The sequence below is a fragment of the Pempheris klunzingeri genome, chromosome 13 (assembly GCF_042242105.1).
Source record: "Pempheris klunzingeri isolate RE-2024b chromosome 13, fPemKlu1.hap1, whole genome shotgun sequence".
In the NCBI taxonomy this organism is placed as follows: Eukaryota; Metazoa; Chordata; class Actinopteri; order Acropomatiformes; family Pempheridae; genus Pempheris; species Pempheris klunzingeri.
Window position 1 is genome coordinate 10,160,349 of NC_092024.1, and position 23,619 is coordinate 10,183,967.

General features: G+C 43.3%; 1 protein-coding gene across 1 annotated transcript in view; it reads left to right on the plus strand.

Annotated features, from left to right (window-relative positions):
- The window catches only part of LOC139211790 (ryanodine receptor 3-like), a 66,913-nt gene that overhangs the window by 38,364 nt on the left and 4,930 nt on the right, over positions 1–23,619 (plus strand). Inside the window, 45 exon segments of the mRNA XM_070842179.1 lie at positions 229–318; positions 423–569; positions 1,386–1,448; positions 1,623–1,698; positions 2,001–2,124; positions 2,307–2,422; positions 2,517–2,584; positions 2,692–2,813; positions 2,984–3,033; positions 3,648–3,708; positions 4,627–4,865; positions 5,295–5,376; positions 5,470–5,600; positions 5,896–6,219; positions 6,431–6,671; positions 6,793–6,880; positions 6,990–7,082; positions 8,488–8,658; positions 8,828–8,887; positions 8,984–9,118; positions 9,390–9,502; positions 10,266–10,365; positions 12,368–12,477; positions 12,786–12,837; positions 12,921–12,977; positions 13,073–13,172; positions 13,261–13,340; positions 13,420–13,496; positions 13,942–14,015; positions 15,767–15,847; positions 15,967–16,055; positions 16,142–16,270; positions 16,372–16,476; positions 17,426–17,507; positions 17,699–19,011; positions 19,152–19,210; positions 19,391–19,565; positions 19,655–19,795; positions 19,829–20,023; positions 20,291–20,421; positions 20,506–20,548; positions 20,672–20,799; positions 20,908–20,968; positions 21,107–21,253; positions 23,427–23,561. Coding sequence (XP_070698280.1) covers positions 229–318; positions 423–569; positions 1,386–1,448; positions 1,623–1,698; positions 2,001–2,124; positions 2,307–2,422; positions 2,517–2,584; positions 2,692–2,813; positions 2,984–3,033; positions 3,648–3,708; positions 4,627–4,865; positions 5,295–5,376; positions 5,470–5,600; positions 5,896–6,219; positions 6,431–6,671; positions 6,793–6,880; positions 6,990–7,082; positions 8,488–8,658; positions 8,828–8,887; positions 8,984–9,118; positions 9,390–9,502; positions 10,266–10,365; positions 12,368–12,477; positions 12,786–12,837; positions 12,921–12,977; positions 13,073–13,172; positions 13,261–13,340; positions 13,420–13,496; positions 13,942–14,015; positions 15,767–15,847; positions 15,967–16,055; positions 16,142–16,270; positions 16,372–16,476; positions 17,426–17,507; positions 17,699–19,011; positions 19,152–19,210; positions 19,391–19,565; positions 19,655–19,795; positions 19,829–20,023; positions 20,291–20,421; positions 20,506–20,548; positions 20,672–20,799; positions 20,908–20,968; positions 21,107–21,253; positions 23,427–23,561 — 6,258 coding nt within the window.

A 23,619-nucleotide genomic window follows, 5' to 3' on the forward strand; every position in this document is an offset into this window, starting at 1 on the left:
GTCCCCTGCTCTCTTTTGTGCCAACTGCTTAGCCTGCATTTTTGTATCTGTCAAAAATTTTATAAGAGCTGAGGACAGCAAGAACTGAATGTACCATGACTCTTTAATGTGTCATATGTACTTAATCTCTTGCCCAGTGTTTCAAATTATCAATCATGTCCTTAGGGGACTCTAAAAGCAATAAAGATTGCATTCAGCCTTGTACATCCCTTTGCGGTTGTGTCTCAGGTGCTGCTGGGATGGAAGTATGGAGACTGTGTGGATGAGAAGGCCAAGATTCACCCTCAGCTCAGGAGCTACAAAGCCCTGACAGAGAAGGTACAGAATTTTGAGATGTGCGAAGGAGATTAAGAATGAAGAGACCTAAAGATTATGGTTTCTGGACTTAGTCCTTGTGCCCCATTTTTGTCTCTGTGCTTCAGGAGAAAGAGATTTACAGATGGCCAATTAGAGAGTCCCTGAAAAGCATGCTGGCAATGGGCTGGAGCATGGAGAAGACCAAGGATGGAGAAAGCATGTCTCAACAGAGGGAGAGTGAGAAAATGAGAAAGATCTCTCAGGTTTCACAGGTACAGCACAGTGCAAAGAATGTGACAGACAAACACTAACATCAAATGAGCTTGTCTTGCAAAACATGCTTAAAACAAAACTTGGCATTACCTGACGGATAAGGTCAAAGCTAATGCGTTTGACCGCGCATGTCCCTGCCCGTGACCCGGAGCGCAAACGCCATAGGGAGGATACATACATTCATTCATTTTCTGAACCGCTTAGTCCTAATTAGGGATGATAGATGATAGATGATGATTTAATGTCAAGCAATCTACCCGCACTAGCTTCGCGATCAACCGGTAGATCACGATCAACGTATTTGGCACCCCTGGTCTAGGGTATGAAAATAAAATGTTTAACAATTCAATTTTAAAAAGGTTTACAGGTAGGTTACTTACTAGATAGTCTGTATAAAAGAATTCTTATATACATACACATTTATATGTATGATTCATATATACAGTCTAGATGTGTTATGTGTTTCAACTGCTGTGTTTCAACTGACAGCTTGCAGTCATTTGTAATCCTATGTGGTTGTTTATTTTTCCCTCCGTAACACAAATGTTGACTGGGCCATGCTTACAGCTGCTATCATTTTCTTACTTTTAGGACAGTTACTGTATGCAAGCATTAAGATCAGACAGTAATTACTGTGCACACAAAGCTGATTTCGTCGCTAATCTCCTTGCATAATAGACTAAACCCCTAAAGACGCATACTAATCTTTTAACAAATGCTATTAAAGCAGAAATCTTATGGTATCAAAGTGTTGATTCATAACTAATATCACAATGTGTCTCACTGTAAGTCTGCATATTTTTGAACATCTCCAGGCAAATGGTTTCAATCCGAGCCCGATAGACACAAGCAACGTGGTTCTATCCAGAGAATTGCAGGTGAGTGACCTCATATTTGTGTTGTAGTGCTTTTTTTCTTTTTTTTTACATCAAACAATCTCTCAGTCTGAACACAAGATGAAAAGCAATATTTCCTGAATATGAATGAGTAACGTGGGTGGGACATGCTCCTCGCTGAGACGTACCATTTGCACCGTTTGTCTTTGGTTCAAGGGGATGGTGGAGGTGGTGGCTGAAAATTACCATAACATCTGGGCCAAGAAGAAGAGGAGTGACCTTGGAAGCAGAGGTGATTTGCTAATGAAGTTAATCAAATCATAGATGCATATTACACCAAGATACCTGCAAAACAGAGATGAAGAGACAGTGTGTGTGTGTGAGTGGGTGGATGCAAAGTGCCTCTCGGTTACTGCCGACATGTTTATATGTGCCTATGAGCATATGCATGTGTCTGCCTCGCCGGTCTTGATGAAATTGCTTCATCTGAGCGGTACATCCACTTCACGTCACCATCTGTCTTCACACAGACACACAGCAGAGAGCCGTGGCTGATCAAGTCCTACTTAACACTGGGTTGTCTGTGGTTTTTAGGGGGGGGCACACACCCTCTATTGGTGCCCTACGACACGCTGACAGCCAAGGAGAAAGCCCGTGATCGAGAGAAGGCACAGGACCTTTTCCGCTTCCTGCAGATCAGTGGCTACAGCATCACGAGGTCAACAATCCCAGGATTTTGGTCACATATGACCATGTTGATGTCTTGCAGAAACCTAATAGCTTTTTCTGTTAACAGTTAGCACTATCAGTGGTCAGTGGAGTTGTTTTCGAGACGCTATTAAAAGAAAACCTGGTGGTATTAAAGTGTTGATTTAAAGACGCTGATCTAATGTGTTGCAGAGGTTTGAAAGACTTAGAGCAGGACTCCTCCTCCATGGAAAAGAGGTTTGCCTACAAGTTCCTCAAGAAGCTGCTGAAGTATGTTGACTCAGCTCAGGAGTTCATCGCTCACCTGGGTATGGTGATATTACATTGGACCTCACTACAACTCAGACTTAAAGTAGTCATGCTACTTACCATCAAATATGTATTTTTATGCTCTCAATCCAGAGGCCATGGCAGCCAGTGGCAAAACAGACAGGTCCCCTCATGAGCAAGAAATCAAGTTTTTTGCCAAAGTAAGCATGTGATATAAACACAGCTGCTGTACACATGTAGATGGCACTTTGAAATTCAATTTCCATCAACCTTAACTGATCTTGTCATGCTCTGTATCCTCCTCCAGGTTCTCCTTCCTCTCATCGACCAGTACTTCAAGAACCACTCTCTCTACTTCCTCTCCTCCCCAAATAAGAATCTGAGCAGCAGCGGTTACGCCTCCAACAAGGAGAAGGAGATGGTCACCAGGTACAAAACGAAAACAGTTTCATTTACCTTGAGCAATATAGCCTAATGATAACTCTTTACTATTCATTACTTCAAACCTTAAACTCTTTTAATCTTAATAACTAATCTTCAAATATTTACTCATTGTTATTGTCTGATTTCCTCCCTTTGTCTATCCATCACACCTCCAGCCTCTTTTGTAAATTGGCAGCTCTTGTCAGACATAGGATTTCTCTCTTTGGTAAGCTGATAACTACTGACTGGCCAGCTGTTTGTGTGTGTGTGCATGTGTGTGGGTGTGTGGTACATAGGTTAACATATAAACACTTTTTATTAATCAGACATAAAACAAACAAGGTGAGGTGCTAAATAGTTTATTTTCTTACCTTCAGACAGAAGAAACCCCCTGTTTCCAGGCTTTATGCTAAGCTAAGCTAACCAACTGCTGGCTGTAGTTCCATATTAGGGTGGTATCAATCTTCTCATCTATCGCTTGGCAAGAAAGCAACAGCATATTTCCCAAAATGTATAATGATGTTTGATTACTATCTTTTTGAGGCTTTGATATTTAAATAAATCAACTGAAGCGCTGAATTAATTACTTTAACCATCATGCCCTCAACCACAGTGGATATCCCGCATGCAACTGAGGTGGTGAACAAGATATTGATCCACTGACCTTATCTAACTGAACCATTAACTCACACATTTGATTGGAGGCTGTTGACCGTGGTATATACACAGACTACAGCTCATGGCTGCCATGAGAGTGTCAGTTCAGATCAGAAAAGTCCCCTAAACATGGGTGACAGTGCGTATGTTTACGTCATATTGATATTCTGTGCTGTCTTGTAGGGAGTGACTCTACTACCATTGTCAGCTGTCTGCACATCCTGGCACACACCCTGGACACCAGGTGAGTACAAATTTGGCAGCACTCAAGACTCACAAGGAATCTGGAACCTTTTCTTTTTGAAAGAATAAAATGCTTTAAAAAAAAACGTCAGTGTTCATAAAAGCCTTTACCATGATAATGACTCTGTTTAAACAGTCATTGTTTGAAGAAACAATTCAGTTTTCCCACTCTAAAGCAGTGCCATTAAATGCCACCACTACTGGACCCTCAAGAGAAGCATATTTGTCTAGACGTTTTCTTTTTAAGTTATCACTGTGGTGTCTTATGGGAGGCCTTGGCATTAACAAAGAGCATCCTCTAGCATTTAAACAAGCAAAACAAATTTCATACACCACATGTTGCCCAAGGCTTATAGTGTTCTTTAGACACAATGTACCGTTTGGTAATGTTGCTCACACATAATGAGGCTAAATTGGCAGTGGATTATAGTGTCTCTTTTGTGCCGAAGAGCTACAGCTGATGCCCACAGACTCTGTCTTTCATTTCTCCTTCCTACTGGGACACATTGAGGCTCAACAATGGGTTATTCATTTAGCAATGTTGTGAACTATGAAATGCTAAAAATGGACAAACTAATCATATTAATGTGTTGCGCTATTATAGAGTGTCATATGGTATGTCTAAGCTTCAACGTTGGCTGTCTCAGCTTCAATATTCAAATATCCACCTAATTCATTAGATAAATCATCAGTGTTTCTGTGTAAAGGCAGTCAGGCTGATACTCGCGTCTCATATTTCATGACTTAATCCTTCAGTGACTGTCAGAGGGCAGTAATTGCGTATGTGAGCGTGTCCTACTGTGGGTAAACAGTGGTGTCCTTTGCATGCCAAGGGGTATCCAGTGGTTTATTATAGCCCTGCCCTTGCATCTCCTCATTCGGTTTCAGTCGTTTATCACGCTCTCTTTCACTCCAACAGGACGGTGATGAAGTCGGGCTCGGAGCTGGTGAGGGTGGGGCTGAGGACGTTCTTTGAGAACGCCGCAGAGGACCTGGAGAAGACGTTCGAGAACTTAAAGCTGGGGAAGTTCACTCACTCTCGCTCGCAGATGAAAGGGGTGTCGCAGAATATTAACTACACCACCGTTGCTCTGCTCCCCATTTTAACCGCTCTGTTTGAGCACATCACTCAGCACCACTTTGGAGTCGACCTGCTTTGTGAGTTCTGACACCAAAGGAATGATCAAACATGTTGTGCGAGAGGCGAAAAGAATAGAGTCAAGTGTCAAAGTTAGGTTGACTGTAATATAGTGATTACATGTTTCTTACTTCCTGACAGTTATTTACACAGAGGTACAGTAAAGTTCCCCTGTAAAAAGAAGGTAGCATAATAACAAGGGGCTTTTACACAATGCTTTAAAGTACTGAGCACAGTAGAACCCATTTAACTGCAAAAACGAATGCCGTTCCCATCAACTTCAGCTTTACCTTAGTGCCAGTTAAACTGCTAATTAGGAGCATGCTAATACGCTTAACTTAGATACTGAACATGATGAACTTTCACCTGCTAAACATGAGCATGTTTAGCATGTATGTTTCTGTAAAGTATGGCTTTAGACTTAGTCTTGTTCCTTTTATTTTTTCCAGTGGATGATGTCCAAGTGTCCTGCTATCGAATCCTCACCAGTCTCTATGCACTGGGTACTGGGAAAAACATATATGTAGAAAGGTAAGTCAGCTGCTGACGTTGTCTTAATTGATTAAAGAGAGACTCATATACGGTGCAGCTATCACCAGCTCTCCTCCTCTCCGTGTCCCGCAGACAGCTACCAGCACTTGGTCAGTGTCTAGCCACCCTGGCTGGTGCCATGCCTGTAGCCTTCCTGGAGCCGCTGCTCAACACGTACAACCCCTGCTCTGTCTTTAATACCAAGAGTGCCAGAGAACGAGCCAGTGAGTCATACAGAATTATTCTTAGATAACAGTCCATTGCCAGGCTTTGGACCAGGTTGGCAAATCAAACAGCCATTATTATGGATAATAAACCTGTCTGTCTTTTACAACCATCTTATTATTTTGAGATGTTGTCCATATTCTACAGTATGAGAAAAGGCTGACACATTTTTCCTCTTACATGTACATTTTCTACGTCACGTGTATGTCTTATTGCATGTGTGATTAATGTGTTTTTAATTTGATAATGTAAACATTGTTGTGAGCACACGTGAATCCCCTGTGGTGTTTTCAGTCCTCGGCATACCAGACTCAGTCGAGGAGATGTGTCCTGGGATGCCGCGGCTGGACGGTCTGATGAAGGATATCAATGACATGGCTGAGTCTGGAGCGCGGTACACAGAGATGCCTCACGTTATCGAGGTGGTGCTGCCCATGCTGTGTAACTATCTGTCCTACTGGTGGGAAAGGGGGCCCGAGAACCAGCCAGCCAGCGGGGGCAGCGTCTGCTGCACCATCGTCACCTCAGAGCACCTCAGCCTCATTCTCGGCAACATCCTCAAAATCCTCAACAACAACCTGGGCATTGACGAGGCCTCCTGGATGAAGAGGATTGCAGGTGGGTGCTGGTTGGAGTAATAGCTGAGACCACAGCAGATTGCATCACTTTCTGTTTAGTTTTGAGTCAGTGCCAATACGATTACTGCATCCAGAGGGTACAGTGTTTTCTATCGTCTTAGTTTCTATTTTTGGCATGAAGGATATCTCTGAACCTTTTTTCTTCTTTTCTTTTCTCTTTTCTCTATTGCCGAATCCCGAATCTTGTTCAGTGTACGTGCAACCCATCATCAGCAAGGCTCGTGCAGACCTGCTTAAGAGCCACTTCCTGCCTACGCTGGAGAAGCTGAAGAAGAAGACGGTGAAGGTGGTGGCTGAGGAAGAGCTGCTGAAGGCAGACAGTAAGGGCGACACCCAGGAAGCTGAGCTGCTCATCCTGGACGAGTTCGCTGTACTCTGCAGGGACCTGTACGCCTTTTACCCCATGCTTATCCGCTATGTGGACAACAACAGGTTAGCTGTGAGAGGGGGATGATGGAGTTGTTTTAAAGGAGTATTTAGGAGGATAAGGAGCAGATGCTAGTGTTTGCAGAAAGAGTACAGAGGAGGTATTTATCTCTCTGTTTTACTGCAGGTCCAGGTGGCTGAAAGAACCAGACGCAGACTCCAATGAGCTCTTCCGGATGGTTGCTGAGATATTTATCCTCTGGTGCAAGTCGCATGTAAGTTCTCTTATCTCCGTACATGTTTACATGCTGCAAAAAATAGACTTTATGAATCAGAGCGCTGATAAAGCATCACTATCTTTCTTTGGCATTTGTCTGTCTCCAGAATTTCAAAAGAGAAGAGCAGAACTTCGTGGTCCAGAATGAAATCAACAATCTTTCCTTCTTAACTGGAGATAATAAAACCAAGATGTCTAAGGTAGGTTTTGTATTTGCCCACTAGCTCTCACTGCTGTCAACTTTATGCCCCTATTCTGGCAAAACCCTTTCAATCCAATGTCTGTGCATGTTTATATGAAAAAGCTGGAAAGAATCCAGAAGCGTGTGTGTGTGTGTGTGTGTGTGTGTGTGTGTGTGTGTGTGTGTGTGTGTGTGTGTGTGTGTGTGTGTGTGTGTGTGTGTGTGTGTGTGTGTGTGTGTGTGTGTGTGTGTGTGTGTGTGTGTGTGTGTGTGTGTGTGTGTGTGAATTTATGCATGCAGGCTTATTACAGTAGATGACTAACATTCATCCCTCAGTAGACAAATATTGCTCCATGCCTTCAGCCTTACAGGGGTTAGAACGTTTTATTTCTTGTCTGCCTGGTTTAGCTGTTTAAAGGCAAACAAACGGTTTTCATTGCAGTGCACGTCCGTGTGAGGACTGTGTGCCTCCATTAACTGCCCTCTCATCCTTTTCCTCTATCTGCCTCTCTCTGTCTGTCTCTCTCTCTATCTCACTAACAGTCCTTTAAGGAAAAGGTAGAGTGATGTAGTGCATGAGCTGTTTACCTGCCAGCTTATTGGCTTATATGCTCCGTTCGCCAAGCAGAAAAGCCAATAGCTTGTGCCGCTGTGCTATATAGTCTATAGTGTAGTTATATATTATGTCACCTGATTATTTGTGGCCTTCATTCATCACCCTGTGTGACATGGTAACTTTGCTCATTCCTCATTCTCTTATGGGCGGAACACGTCTCATCTGGAGTAATGAAGCCCAGCCTTTATGTAGCAAATCATGTGATCACATGTCACTGGTGTGTTTGCAGTTGATGGATTGTGGTATCCTGCTGTGTTCTTCCAATAGTTTCCTAAAGCTATTTATATTATGTTGTGGTCCACATGTGATAAGTGTGTGTGTGTGTGTGTGTGTGTGTGTCAGTGTATATATCTGTATAAATATATATGTATGTATATTAATATGGAAATTAATTTCTTCACTTAGCCAGCTGCTTGAGTTTGGCTCATAAGTGCAGTTCCCCCTCACTGGTAACGCCTTGCTGTTCTAACCGCGGCAGTCTGCTAGTTCCACTTGTCAACCGAGGTGTGAAACTTCTTAATGCTTCAGTGGCACAGATTCAGCCCAGTCACAGTTTTTGCCGGAGGTGAAAGAAAAGCCTTTAGTTGCCTTTAGCTTTTGTACGAATACAGCATGAGTGCTCCCACTGTGAAGTAAGCTCTAATACTGTTACGGTTTAAATCTAGAAACAAAGCGCTTTAGTGCAACATCAAATATAGAAAAAGTATATGTTTTACTGTACCTAAAAAGGCCAGCTTATTAATCAGCCATCGCTGTTTTCTATTCACCACTTTGTGTTGTCTGAGGTTAATATTGTGATTTCTTTCAGTCTGGAGGACAAGACCAGGAGAGGAGACACAAGAAAAGGCGCGGTGAGTTCTACTCCATACAGACCTCACTGATTGTGGCCGCTCTGAAGAAGATGCTGCCAATCGGCCTCAACATGTGTACCCCGGGAGACCAGGAGCTCATCTCTCTATCCAAGATTCGCTACCTCCTGGTGAGACAACTTTCATGTGACCATGCGCTGGCCACACATTCGACATGGCTCTTACAGTATGAGCTCACGACTCAAGTGAATCTATCTATTCTTACACTCAAACAGGAAACTGCTAAATCTCACTATAAAGCTTTACATGTTCCTCTCTGTTCCTGCTAATGTTTAATAGAGAGACACAGACGAGGAGGTCAAAGACCATATTCGGCAAAATCTGCATCTTCGAGAAAAGGTGAGCACGTCGAAATCAGGAGAATGACTACATGTGGTTTATTAGCTGCCAAAGACTGTACATATTGTATTTCACATCCTTCTAACACACTCTCAGTCAGAGGACCCTGCAGTGAGGTGGCAGCTAAACCTGTACAAGGACATTGCAATGAGAAACGACGGGCCTCCTGACCCCGAGAGGGTGGTGGATCGTATCCAGAGGATCTCTGCTGCTGTGTTCAACTTGGAGCAGGTCAGGCTCAAACATTTATATGCACCCAGACATATTATCAGCAGCAAATTACACTCAAAACACACAAACATACAGCTAATAGCAACTTCAAATATGCTGCCAATGACCGATGGTGATTTATTTTAGGGTCCTTGGAGAACTGTTGCCATGTGTAGACAAGGGCATCCACAAGTACATCCTGTACATCTGTGTGGATGTGGTCACCTGCACACCTGCCTCTCCATTCATCATAATGGAAACTCTGGTCACTGACTTCTTGTGTTCCCATTAGGTGGAGCAGCCACTGAGATCAAAGAAATGCGTTTGGCAGAAATTGCTGTCCAAGCAGAGGAAGCGAGCAGTTGTCGCCTGCTTCCGCATGGCTCCACTTTATAATCTGCCGAGGTATGACTGCACAGATTACACCTACAGCCTCTTTTTTTGCTGTACTGTTTTTAGCCTAAAATCACGCTGAACTGCCGTGTAGTCCAAAATTACACTCCATATTTGACAGTAGCAGTGAGCTCCTTGTGGTACTACCTACTAGCAGATGGGAAATTGTGTAGCAAGTGTTGTAACATCACCTGTATGTTTTCCAGCCAAATACCACCACACTTCATTCTTCCTCTGTTTGACTCACAACTCCCATTTCTTTCTTCCTGGGTCCTGACCCTGCATTAATGCACAGCCTCCCTCCCTCCGTTTGTAGGACAAATGTCTGGCCTGCAGCTGTTATCAAGAAGTAGAAAAAAGGACACTAGCAATTTCATGCCCCGCTGCTCTGTAACTCAATCACAGGAAGTCAGGCAGAGAGCTACAGTAGGGAGGAAAACAATTATGAGGACCAACCTGGGGGTGGCCATCTTCAATATGTGCTCAGACGATGCCGCCCGCCTCCCTGACAGCATGACTCATTTATTTAGAGTTGTTGACAGTGATATATGACACAGCATAGTTAATAATTATTAGACCGTTTTTACAGTGCAGCAACAATTGATTGTTTTTGTTTGGAGTGATAGATTTGTGTTTTTGGGATGGATGTGAAGCGTCTGGATAATGTCGACTCTCCCTGAGTTTCACACATTCAGATGTCATCTTTTCTCTTGTCTCGTTATTCAGCCTTTGTTCTCTCCTCAGTGTCACAATCTATTGTACCTCATCCCCTCAGGCACAAAAATAATAATTACTTCCTGAAAGCCTATCGACATATTTGGCTGGAGATAATGCATGAGAATGCAGACTATGACAGTCTGCTCTCCATGCTGACGGTAATGTAGTGCTGACCGAATGCTGCTACTGTATGACTTTGCATACCTTTCTTAACTACCCTTGTTCTCCTGCAGGCATGGTTTATGCTACGAAATTTAACTCCCATTCAGATATTCCCGCTGGTTTTTCCACTGGTCCATATCTGTACAGTAATGCAATGGAAAAAAGTTGTGACTTTTTTCAATATGCAAAGTAAAGGTAGCAAGCTGAATAAAGAACAAATGCTTTAAAGGAATAGCTCGACATTTTGGAAAAGGCTTATTTTGCTGTGAGTTACATATGAAGATTGATACCACTAAATATAAAGCTAGAGCTTATAGGCAGTTAGCTTAACTTAGCAGAAATATGGGCCTTAATGCTAAGCTAAACTAATCATCTCCTGGCTGTAGATTCACATTTAGTATATAGACATGATAGTGGTATCAATCTTCTCATCTAACTCTCATCACGAAAGAAGATAAATGTACTTTCTCTTCAAATGTCAAACTTTTCCTTTAACTGTTGCTGATGTGCAGATGCATGGGTACTTAATATAATCAAATTTCACTAAGTAAATCAACTCTAGTTTGGAGTTGCAGCTGTCTGCTGGTGAGAGTTTAGGACTTGATTATTTGTTTAAATTGTGTCTAGATGGACAGTCTGGCAGAGGTCGTGAATGTCACAACTGTATTTATAAGCAACATTCCTCTAAGGTGACCAGTTGGATGTGCCAGTACCCTAAACTAACCAGCATTCGCCCCTCCTTTGCTTTGCTTCTATCTAACCCAGGCTAATCTCCTCTTACCCTTCCGTAGGCATCGCTCTATTAACCTCTTCCTCCTGGCCTATCAGAGAATATGGATAGAAACAGAGGAGTACTCTTTTGAGGAGAAGCTAGTGCAGGATCTTGCAGTAAGTACTTGTGTCACCCCCCCCCCCCAGTGTGCTCTTGTTGGTACCCATGTGCTGTGGGGGGCGTCGTCCCTAAAGAACCACTTTTCCTTTACTTGTGTCGCTGTTAAAAAAGCTTGAAAGCGCCCCAATCCCACCACGTATCATTGGGTTGCAATGGTACGTGGTCATCCATCATGTTTTTCAAGCGGACACCCATTTTTTAGCAAGCATGACATCACTGCTGATGTCAGAGCCAGCTGACGTATTTCAACCACTGTTCCCATGCAACATCGGTAAGAGGGCATCCTGCCACAATGCTTCAACTCACCAATGAAATTTCTGAAGGTTGTGGCTTCTCTCTCAATCATCAAAAAATCACAATCATGCATTGAGTTTGTAGAGAAAGCAGAACAAGTACAGCACGCAACTGCTTTCTTCACATCTTGGCACTTTGTGGCCCAGGCTAACCTACAGCATAATATGCATAGATAGGTTAAGAATGCCTGAAGGAATGATGAAATAGACTTTAATAAGTTCAGCTTTCCCGATCTGGAATAAGAGGCCATCATGAAGGCACGCTGGAACTCGACATACCCTGCTGTGCCAGCGGTGAAATGAAGATTACATTTAAATTAATACAACTTTGGAAGATCTAATCTTCCTTTAGCTCTTTTAATAGTCGTATCTTTTTTTCCACATTATTTGAAATTAAAGCCACTGGGCGCACCACATAAGAAGTTGGGGTGTGACAGATGAAGAACTTTGTGATAAAGCCAACCAAGCAGCAAACCCTGCAGAAAAATAGCTCCAGTGTGTCTGCTATCATGAGTGGTCTCATATAAAATGTTTAGAAGTGTATGGAGAGTCATGCTTAACTCCAATCACCTCCTTTTAACACTGCTGAGCAACATCCACTGTGTGTGTGTGTGTGCTTGTTATTGTGTCCATGCTCGTGCTTGTGGTTTATTGTCTGCATGCTATCCGTGCATCCAACCACTGTCTTTTTTCTGATTCAACTTGTTTCTCTTAAGGTAAGTAGCGCACAGTTAAGTGTCAGTGGCACTCGTGTAGTTGATAGTGAGACTACATGCCTGAGCTCTAGTACTCACCCGTGTGGTTTTTGTCCAGAAAACGCAGCCCAAAGTGGAGGACGAGGAAGAGGAGGAGGTCAGAAAGCAGCCAGACCCTCTTCATCAGCTCATTCTGCATTTCAGCCACAACGCTCTGACTGAGTGCAGGTAAATACACACTGAGTACAACACACCTGGCCACCTGGCACCAACACACTTTGCTCCATCTGTGCTACATAATAGTTCTGGCCTGCCCCTTGGCTAATAAAGAGCTGCGTTAAGCTAAATCATCACCATGCATTTTGTTCAAGGGGAGAAAAACCAGATTTTTTCTCTGTAGTCTTGCTGCTTACTGTAGGAGCATTGCAGTGGTTATAAATGTAGCTACTGAAACTTGCTTATTATTACTACAGTGAGATGTAATTGTGTGCTATACACGGTTTAACCACTGGATATTCATCTTGCTTTTTTGTTAGTTCTTTGGAAGAGGATCCCTTGTATATTGCGTATGCGGATATGATGGCAAAGGTACTTCATTCTCTAAATTGCATTTACTGAAACATATGCCGCTCCACAAAATCTGGCAGGTTTGACACTGCTTTCTCTTTCAGAGTTGCGCTGAAGGTGAAGAAGAGGAAGAGGAGGAAGGAAAAGAGAAAACCTTTGAGGTGCGAATGATTTCTCAAGAATACTGCACTGCATTTCATTGTATTTTATGGTTCACATTCTGAAGTGATGCTCACTGTGGTATCGTTTCATACAGGAAAAGGAAATGGAGAAGCAGAAGATGCTCTACCAGCAAGCCAGACTACATGATCGAGGAGCTGCAGAGATGGTGCTTCAGATGATCGGTGCCAGCAAAGGTAGGAAAACACACACTCACCTGCCTGCCTTCTTACAACTGCCGCTTTTTGTATCGCGACTGTATGATATATGATTTGTGGTCATCAGGTCGACTTGGTGCTATGGTGACTTTCACCCTCAAACTAGGCATCTCCATCCTCAACGGTGGAAACATACTGGTCCAGCAGGTACGCACCAGTCTGCATGCAAGAATTTCATAGTTAAGAACATCAGCTCATTATTTACTGTGGTTTTATCCTGATACAGAAAATGCTAGACTACCTGAAGGAAAAAAGAGATGTCGGCTTTTTCAAAAGTTTGTCTGGACTGATGATGTCTTGCAGGTAATGAAGCCATAACCAGTTTTCATACACACACACAAAACACATGATTTACTTGTTGTTTTATCTCTCAACTGCAATGTAAAGGAAAACTACGCCAATTATGAATTATTAAGAAGTACCATCCAGTCAGTGAAAACAATTGTATGCTGACTTCTGTGGCTCTGGTGAAGATTTGTCAAGTCTTGGAAAATAACCCAGATAATGTCATGATGTTGCAGTATGGGAAGTGTAGGATCCAGTGTTTTCTTGAAGCTTGATCTATATTAGGGACCAAGAGTCAGGATACAGCTGACCATTGCTTTGAGCATATGTTGAACTATCCCTTGTGAGTAATGGAAGTGCAAACTAAATTGCTGGAGTACCCCTTTAAAATACATATCGCAGAAATACAGAATATAGAAACTGAGTGTATCATAGGCCAGTCTTTGTCTTTTATCTCCTACAGTGTTCTGGACTTGAATGCTTTTGAAAGGCAAAATAAAGCTGAAGGTCTGGGGATGGTTACTGAAGAGGGATCAAGTAAGTGAGGATAATAAACATGGTAAACTGTCCTTGTTGTTAATTTACCAACAATATGAGTGAATGATTTGTCCTCTCCCAGGAGCCTATTAAGGAGTCGAATAATTGGTGACCTTAATACGGTTAATATCTGCGCCATAGTGTGACTTTATGCTCTGTATTAATGTAGAAAGACCTGACCTTCAATGTCAGTAAAAATAAGTTCAGCGATTTATATACTGCACTCTGTTGTTGCTGAATGAGATCTGCTGCATATCTGAGAGTATCTTTGTAAACTGTCAGTGAAACAGAGTTAATGGAATTTATAGCTTATTTGTGCAGCAGATGGACTTTTTCTTTAAGTTTTCAGCCACTCGGTGGTACAGACATGGCCCAAACCACAGCACGAGCTATAGGTAATATCATGGAGGACAAATGCATAAATCTTGTTGTGACATGATGTATCTCATTCAGGCTCATGATGCTATCGCTCTTTAGTCAGCCTAGTAATCGGCTGCTCGACAAATGACGCAGCATTAGCTCGAGGAAACATCGGCTCTTTAGTTTGCTGTTGTACAAGCCCATCTCCATGTCACATTTGTCTCTGGTGTGCCATGTCGTACGTCATCATCATGCAGGTAAACCTGTGCTACTGTATGTCTAAGTCCTGTCTGGGCCTTGTCTGCCACTTAAAAGCACTCACAGTCACAAGTACATCCACACGAAAATCCACATTTAATCAGACGTCTCTATTTGATCTGATGGGGTGCATACAGTATATAAATATGTTTTTTCTCATGCATATTCCAGCTCATTTCCACCTCATAAGCCCAGGCATAAGTGATGGTAACTGGTACTCTGTGTAACCTGTAGTCTAAACTCCTGCCTATCAAGCAGACTGTACTTTAATTGTACTTGTTTAATTGTAACCGCATGTCAGTGTCGCAAATCAATGTGAGTATGTAAAGATATATCTATAGCGCTATCATTCTCTCCTGTTCCTACTTCCTCTGATTGAATCTCAATGTCTTCTCCTTTGCTTATGTCTGCTTTTGTTTTGTTTGTTTCTTTGTGTTCCTCTGATCATGTTTTTTATCTCATCGGTCGCAGTCAACGTGAGTGAGCGGGGTAAATACATGGTTTAGATTCTACTCATTCTATGCAATGCTAACATCTTGATTGCTCTCTTTTCAACCCCCCCCCCCAATCCACCCTCCTCATTCCCCTCCAATCCTAATCTCCCACCATACCCCCCCCCCTTGCCCTGAATGCAATACAACCACTTTCTTTGTACCTTGGACTGAAAGGAACGCATGCATGCTCCTATGACATCTGGATAGATTGTTCAGTCCAGGGTCGGGTGCCCCAAACTGACTCAAATCTCTCCACTTCTTCTTTTTTAAGAAGTCAGTGCTTGTCATTTGTGCGGGACGTTTTATGTTGATTAATTTTGATAATACTAACCAGCGTGTAATAAGAAATAAATCTCCCAAAGCTTTGATTGTAAGAAGCAACAAAGCTTTGCTGGTTCTAAGCAACAAAGCTCAGTCCTAAACCCTGTTTTAATTTTTGAAACGATGCACTATACCTCGTCTGTGTGCTCTCAACCCCAAACATAGTGCGCATTATTTAATGCCGCTTGACAACTAGACAGCAGCTTTATGAGGAAGTGAAAGCTCTGCAAGCCCTGATGCCTGTACTGACATTAAAATGATGGGTCTCTGACCTTCTTATCACTGAAAGGGACAGTTAATCCCATTTCCTGTCCTCAGGTTCCAAGGTACTGCAGAATGATGAGTTCACTAAGGATCTCTTTAGGTTTCTGCAGCTTCTCTGTGAGGGCCACAACAATGGTAGGTGGACACTTTTCCATTAACCAAAAATAAAGAAGTTGTTACACCGAGTTGCATGTCTCTAAACAACACAGTCGGGTTGTGTGGATGTAATCATCTTGTTTTATCATCTGTTTCAGATTTTCAGAATTTCCTGAGGACTCAGACAGGGAACACAACTACAGTCAACATCATCATTAGTACAGTAGACTACCTGCTAAGACTCCAGGTGTGATTTTATTACAGACAGACAAAATTAATAGATTCATTTGCAGTCTTTAAATTGCTAAATATTTGTATTCTTTCTTCTAACAGGAATCTATCAGCGACTTCTATTGGTACTACTCTGGTAAGGATGTCATAGATGAGGCAGGTCAGAGGAACTTCTCCAAAGCACTGGCGGTGGCCAAGCAGGTCTTCAACTCTTTAACTGAGTATATACAGGTACAAAACCCCAACACAATGCATTATAAAACCTACTAAAGTCATGAGCTTAAAGACTTCACTGATCTTTCTCTGTACCTGCTCTGTCCTGTGTGCCCCAGGGTCCATGTATTGGGAACCAGCAGAGTCTGGCTCACAGCAGGCTGTGGGATGCAGTGGTCGGTTTCTTGCATGTTTTTGCCAACATGCAGATGAAGCTATCCCAGGTATTTTTTCTGCAGTGTGGTGGTGATGAGGAACTTTTATACTCCACTACATCACAGTGGCAAATATTGTTCTTTTTAATCCACTTTATGTATTTAACACACACAGTATAATCAGTAGTTATGAGTGCTCATTTTATGAAATATGATGCAGCATTATTTAAGTGCCCAGCAGTGTATAAAATCAATAAAATTAGCTCCATTAGATAAACTACTGGACTAAAGGTCTGAAAAAGAAAATATCTTCAAGCGTTTGTGCCTTTTTTTTTTTCAATATAGAAATAGCAAGGAATTACAGGAAGAGGGAGGGAGGTATGACAATTTAAAAAATGTTGCTTGTACTTAATCCACCAGTAACATGTATTTGTCAGCCAGAGGCTGTAAAATATCTGTAGCCACTAGAGGTCTCTCTAGGCTCAAGGATAACCTGAGGCTACTGCAGTACAATTACATATGTCATTCCAGTCAGCTATACAGTATGATGTATGACTCAGTCTGAGATTTCCTCCATGCCCAATAAGCCAATATCAGTATGAAATCCAACCGCGTAACCTTATCACATGGTCATCAGAAAGGCCTGGGTCTGACGGCAGAAGCCAGGATGGGGGAAAGCACAGGTGGAGGGGTTTGAATTTAGCACATCAAAGTATGCCTCAGATTTATGGCCTGCTGAATACAGGCTCCATAGAGACACTAAATGAGTCAGAATGACCTAGCCATCTGCTCTTAGACAGTAAAATAACATTAACCCTGGTGCTGATGGATGGATGCTACCTAGAAGGCCCTTCTGGGCCCCAGCAGGGTCATTGTGGGTCCCCACAATCTGAGGCAGCCTTGATCTCTCAGGGATATTAGACAGGATGGCTGTACCCGTACGGGGAGGCCACCTGCAGTCTTTGTGATGTAATGTAGTGTGAATCACATGCTTCCCCTTTCTTGTTGCCCCCCTCAGGACTCAAGTCAGATTGAATTATTGAAGGAGCTGCTGGACCTGCAAAAGGACATGATCGTCATGATGCTTTCTCTTCTCGAAGGTTTACTTTTTGATGACTCACTGGTACCATATGAGCTGAGCCAGCAGCATTAGTTTGGAAGCATATTATCTATTTCATGACTTCCTTGAGATGTAATATTTCCCAAAGCAGCTTTGCTTAATCTGCATGGTGAGTGTTGCCTGTTATTGTGACACACTTTGCTTTTGGTCTCTTTCTCCATTACTTCTCAGGTAATGTTGTCAATGGTACTATTGGCAAACAAATGGTGGACACCTTGGTGGAATCTTCTAGCAACGTGGAGATGATCCTAAAATTCTTTGACATGTTCCTCAAGTTGAAGGACCTGACTACCTCGGACAGCTTCAAGGAGTATGACTCAGAGAGCAAAGGGGTCATCTCAAAGAAAGATTTCCAGAGGTCCATGGAGAACCAGAAACAGTATTCTCAGTCTGAGATTGAGTTTCTTCTCTCCTGTGCTGAGGCTGATGAGAACGACATGTTCAACTACGAGCAGTTTGTGGAGAGATTTCATGAACCCGCCAAGGACATTGGCTTTAATGTAGCTGTGTTGCTGACCAATCTCTCGGAGCATATGCCTCACGATGCTCGCCTCTCAACGTTCCTTGACCTGGCTGAGAGTGTCCTCAGCTATTTCGAGCCCTATTTGGGTCGCATTGAGATCATGGGTGGAGCCAAGCGCATAGAGAGAGTGTACTTTGAGATCAGCGAGTCGAGTCGCACCCAGTGGGAAAAGCCTCAGGTGAAAGAGTCAAAGCGCCAGTTTATCTTCGACGTCGTCAACGAAGGCGGGGAGAGCGAGAAGATGGAACTGTTTGTCAACTTCTGTGAGGACACCATCTTTGAGATGCAGCTAGCCTCTCAAATTTCAGAGCCCGACCCAGTGGAGCGGCCAGAGGAAGATGAGGAGGACAACCACAGCGTGGCAGAGAGCCAGGAAGAGGAAGAAGAGGAGAGTGCCATGTTGGAGTCCTCCTCAGCCTTTACAGTCGCCTGCATCTCCATGAGAAAAAGCCTCTGCCACTTCCGCCAGCTGCTCACTTTCAAGAGCATGAGGCGGCAGTACAGAAAATTCAGGAAGATGAGCATCAGGGAGATGGTGCGAGGCTTCTTCTCTTTCTTCTGGATGATCATCACAGGCCTCTTCCATTTCGTCTACAGCCTGGTTTGGGGTTTCTTCCACATCCTGTGGACCACTATGTTCGGGGGCGGCCTCGTCGAAGGGGCCAAGAATATGAAGGTGACGGACATTTTGGGAAACATGCCAGACCCCACCCAGTTTGGGATCCATGGAGATGTGTTGGAGATGGAGAAGATGGAGGCGAACGAAGCGTCGGCATTGGCGGAGATGGGTCAGATGGCTCAGGGAGAGGCCGCAGAGGCAGACCTGATGGCCGAGTTGCTGAACATACAGCCCAAGAAGGAGGGAAAGCATGGGACTGAGCCGGGTTTGGGGGATGTGTCTGAGGTGGTGGTGGGGGACGCGCCGTCCATCGCCAGTGCTGTCAGGCAGAAGAAGGCACAGGTCAATACTCATGTCCTATCACGTCTTAAATATGGAGACACTACAGCATCAGTATTGACATTTCACTTGAAGCACATTTGTTATTATATTTCAACAAACTGTGTAATTAATTAAAGGCCAAAACAATGTGTTTCTCATAGATGGCTGCAAAGAAGAGGGCTTCAAATGGAGACTACAAGTCTGATTCAGAGAAGGGAGAGTGAGTGTTAATTTGCTCATCATTCATCCTCAGTGGAATCGCTATTGTTCAAATTCTTTTGATTTATTTCAAGCGTGCTATGGTTTTGTTCTCATAGGTCCCGTGCATATGTGTGTGTGTATCTGTGACAATGCAGCAGCATGTGTCTGTCTGTCGCTAATAGAGGAATTATTGTTGCAGTTCAGAGGACGGTGAGAAGAAGGACCATGACAAGGCCAAAGACGAAGCCCCTCCGGAGTCTAAAGTGGAGGAGAAAAAAGCGCCAAAGAAGAGGCTTGGCCAGAAGAAAGAGCCACCAGAGGCCTTCATGGCCAGCTTCTTCGCTGGCTTGGAGGTCTACCAGACCAAGATGCTGGTCAGATATTTTTCCCCTCAGAGCTGCACGTTCACAGATAACAACCGAGACTGTTGCATATATAAACTCAGATGTAATTCTTTTCACAGAATTACCTGGCCAGAAACTTCTACAACCTCCGCTTCCTGGCACTTTTTGTCGCCTTTGCTATCAACTTCATTCTGCTCTTCTACAAAGTAAGCTTGAAATAAAGGCATCGTAATATATACAGCTCAAGGACTGAACGTCCGGTAACTACCTTTAAATGCCTCTTTGTCTTCCAGGTGACCGGTGATTACTCAGACGATGAAGACCCCTGGAATGGTCGAGGTAGAGCCGGGGAGGAGGAAGACGAGGGTGCACTCGAGTACTTTGTCCTGCAGGAGAGCACAGGTTACATGGCGCCAACGCTTCGCTTTCTGGCTATACTGCACACGATCATATCTTTCCTGTGTGTAGTGGGATACTACTACCTGAAGGTACAGTAACACAAAACATGAGATTTGTTTATGCTTTTGATTTAGTATTTTTGATAGAGATGGCTTTTAATACTGTTTTTTAGCATTAATTTTTCACTAAGAACACTTGTGTTTTGTGGTCACATGCATACACACACAGTCATACTCTTCCTGTGGCATGTAGCTGGATAATGCAGCGTGTTGACGTCAATCACTGTATGTACATAGAACTTTATGTTATTACCTTTACTGCACTAACGATGAATCCAAATGTCCTCTGTGTCCAAGGTGCCCCTGGTGGTGTTCAAACGTGAGAAGGAGATAGCAAGGAAGTTGGAGTTTGCCGGCCTTTACATCACAGAGCAGCCATCAGATGATGACATCAAAGGACAGTGGGACAGACTGGTCATCAATACCCCGTGAGTCAGCTACAGCACACTTATTAAACTCTGAGTCATAATCTTTTTGTAAACAGAGGTTTAATGCTGGTGTATTTTTCTCAGTTCCTTCCCGAACAACTACTGGGATAAATTTGTCAAACGCAAGGCAAGTGGCTTTTGTCATTTTTGTATAATCTGTTATGCACACAAACCCAATCTGGTTGGTATTAATCAAATGTCAGCCACAGTGTCATCCTCTCCTTTGTTTCTGTTTTGCTGCTATTTTCAGGTGATCAAAAAGTATGGAGACCTGTATGGAGCAGAGAGGATAGCAGAACTGCTGGGGCTGGATAAGAGCGCCCTGGATTTCAACCCCACAGAGGAAGCTGTCGCCAAGGAGGCTTCAATGGTTTCATGGTGAGAGATTAGACAGATTAAGAACAGAGAGGCTAAAGCTCTGTGAAGCAAAAGTAGAGGTCAAACAGAAAATATGAGCCCCTTATATCAACCTCTCCTTTTTGCCAGGTTGAGCTCAATCGATACAAAGTACCACGTCTGGAAATTGGGAGTGGTGTTTACAGACAATGTGAGTTTGAATATAGTTTGGGATGATTAATCGCCTTGGATGGATGGATGGGTGGTTGGATGGATGACCGGGATGAGTGATAATGTCATGACTAGACAGATGGATTGTGATCCATTCCTCATTTTGTTTCCTCACCAGTCATTCCTGTATCTAGTGTGGTACACCACCATGTCCATCCTGGGCCACTACAACAACTTCTTCTTTGCGGCTCATCTGCTGGACATCGCCATGGGGTTCAAGACCCTTCGCACCATCCTCTCCTCTGTCACACATAATGGCAAACAGGTGAGGATGCAGCTCTTTTTTCCAAGCAGCAGGGGTCACTGCAGAGTTAGTGGTCTGGGTTGGGTTGTACCCACAGCCTGTTTATTCCCTGACGTAAAACCACAAGCCAGTTCTGTCACACTTTCCATGCTTCTGCCTCAGTGATGGCATCTTGGGTAATACTGGTGTCAAGCCCGATGTCCACTCCACCAAATACTGTAGAGAGAGTGTTTAAAAAATCTATTATGTCTTACTTTGCTTTTGGTGGCATCACAAACGATAATAATGTTCTTTTATCTGTCATCTACTAATAACAGATTAATTAATAAGAACAAAGGGGAAAGCTGCTTTAAGCCTTTTTGACCATCAGGGTACAAAATGACAGGATTGGGCAGCCAAGCCTTGATATGCTGTTGGCTTATCAGATTTCTATGTGGACATTAGTAAAATGTGAGGTAATTCCACATACACCTTACCTGACAAGGCAGCTGGACCACCATCGCCATCACACCAGAGTCCATCTTGCAAGTTATTTGCTTGTAGCCGAACCACAGTGAATCGGACCAATTAAGGTATGGGTGGGATTTAAGTGCGACGACAGTGAGAAGCAACATGCATGTGAATGAAATAATGGCGGCTGCTGAACTAAGAGGTTAGTGTAGATGCTGCTAAGGAATCAGTTATATTTGAACTGGTGAGTATTTCTTCATTAAAAGAGGAGCAAAGAACAACACTTCTCCCGACTGGCCTCTGCAAGAGCTTTAACCATGTCATATGGTTCACTGATCTGATTCGTTGAAGTTAGCCTGTTAGACGGTAGATAGACAGATGGTTCATGCAATCACTTGCCAGCTATTTTTTTGAATGTATGTACCCCTTTAAAAAAAACTTCCTACAGACGGTTTCCCAGATGGTTCTGTGTAACAAACCATCTTGTGTGTCTGTTGAACATAAGACCCAGAGCAACATGGGCATCCCATTTGATTTGCGTGTCTTGGCCACTTGTTACTCACCTTTTAAAGGATAACATTGGTATTTTTAAACCTGAGCCCTATTTTATTTATCTTTTTTACATATTTTAGGTTCAAAATGACCAGTAGATACAAAAAGTTTTGGTCCAGTAGATCACATCAGCCGGCAGCTGAGAACGGGCGGAGAACAAGCCACAGTGCCTATAATGTAATCCTTCGGGGCAATTGCACCAGATCAAAGTATGTCCACTCAAAGTGCTTGTTTTTGTGACTGGCAGGCTCAGATTGTTCTTCAAAGTGTCTTACAACATTATGGAAAGGATCTCTACAGAGATAGGCCTTTCAGATCATTTTTGTTAAAACAGAAACAGCCGTCATATTGTTCGGTTCAAGGCCACCAGACTTCATTGACTAAAACAGAAATTTTACTGCTCTCAATCAGTTAGCTTGTTTGTGTCATTGTGTGACTTAGGCGTTTTTAAGGGTTGGTTTGGTTCCAACGCAATAGACGCACAATTTTGCCACACTTTTTGTACAAGGTTGGCAGGTATCACACCTTCTGTGCAGCATATTGTAATGGACAGTGGACGTTTCTCTCTGAAAATGATGCCTGTTTGGGTAAGACCGTGTCATCTCTTCCTCATGAGATAACCGAGAAGGCAGAAGGATGGGATGCAAGTGACGGAAGCGAGGATGCATGAATGGGAATTTAGATGCACCCAGTGCCTGCTGACATTTTAGTTCAAATGGCTCAATTGCCTTCATTTCAATACAAATTCTGACTGTCAGTTCTTCCAGGGATTCCCTTGTCAACTGACCAGAGGCACAAATTAAATTTTAATGTCACCTCAATCTCCGAGGGTGGAAACAGACCCAAATGGCGAGGCCGTGAGGAATCGCAGACACCTCCCTCACTCAGCTGCCTGTGGGCAGGTCAATCACACATCATCAGTCCAAATGCAGTTCACTGCTGCTTCCACTGTTGCTGCTCTTTAGGTTCACCAGCAAATCAGTGTAGAGGCTGCGTCTGAATGGAGTTCAGTATAAAACTTAAGTGCGACTGGTTACTATGCAGAACTCTCCCATCCTTTTCACTTATCACACACAAATGGATGGAGTTTCCCCCACTGTGACTTTTGTGTTTTTGTCCCAATAAAATAAAATACACTACACATAAAGTTTATACTGACATATGACTGACTGCTGTCCGTGTTTCTCTTAAGCTGGTGCTGACAGTGGGCCTGCTGGCAGTCGTGGTCTATCTCTACACTGTGGTGGCCTTCAACTTCTTCAGGAAGTTCTACAACAAGAGTGAGGATGAAGATGAGCCAGATATGAAGTGTGATGACATGATGACTGTGAGTATCAACCACACGCATGTTTACCTATAAACACAGCCGGTCTCAAACAGTGCTG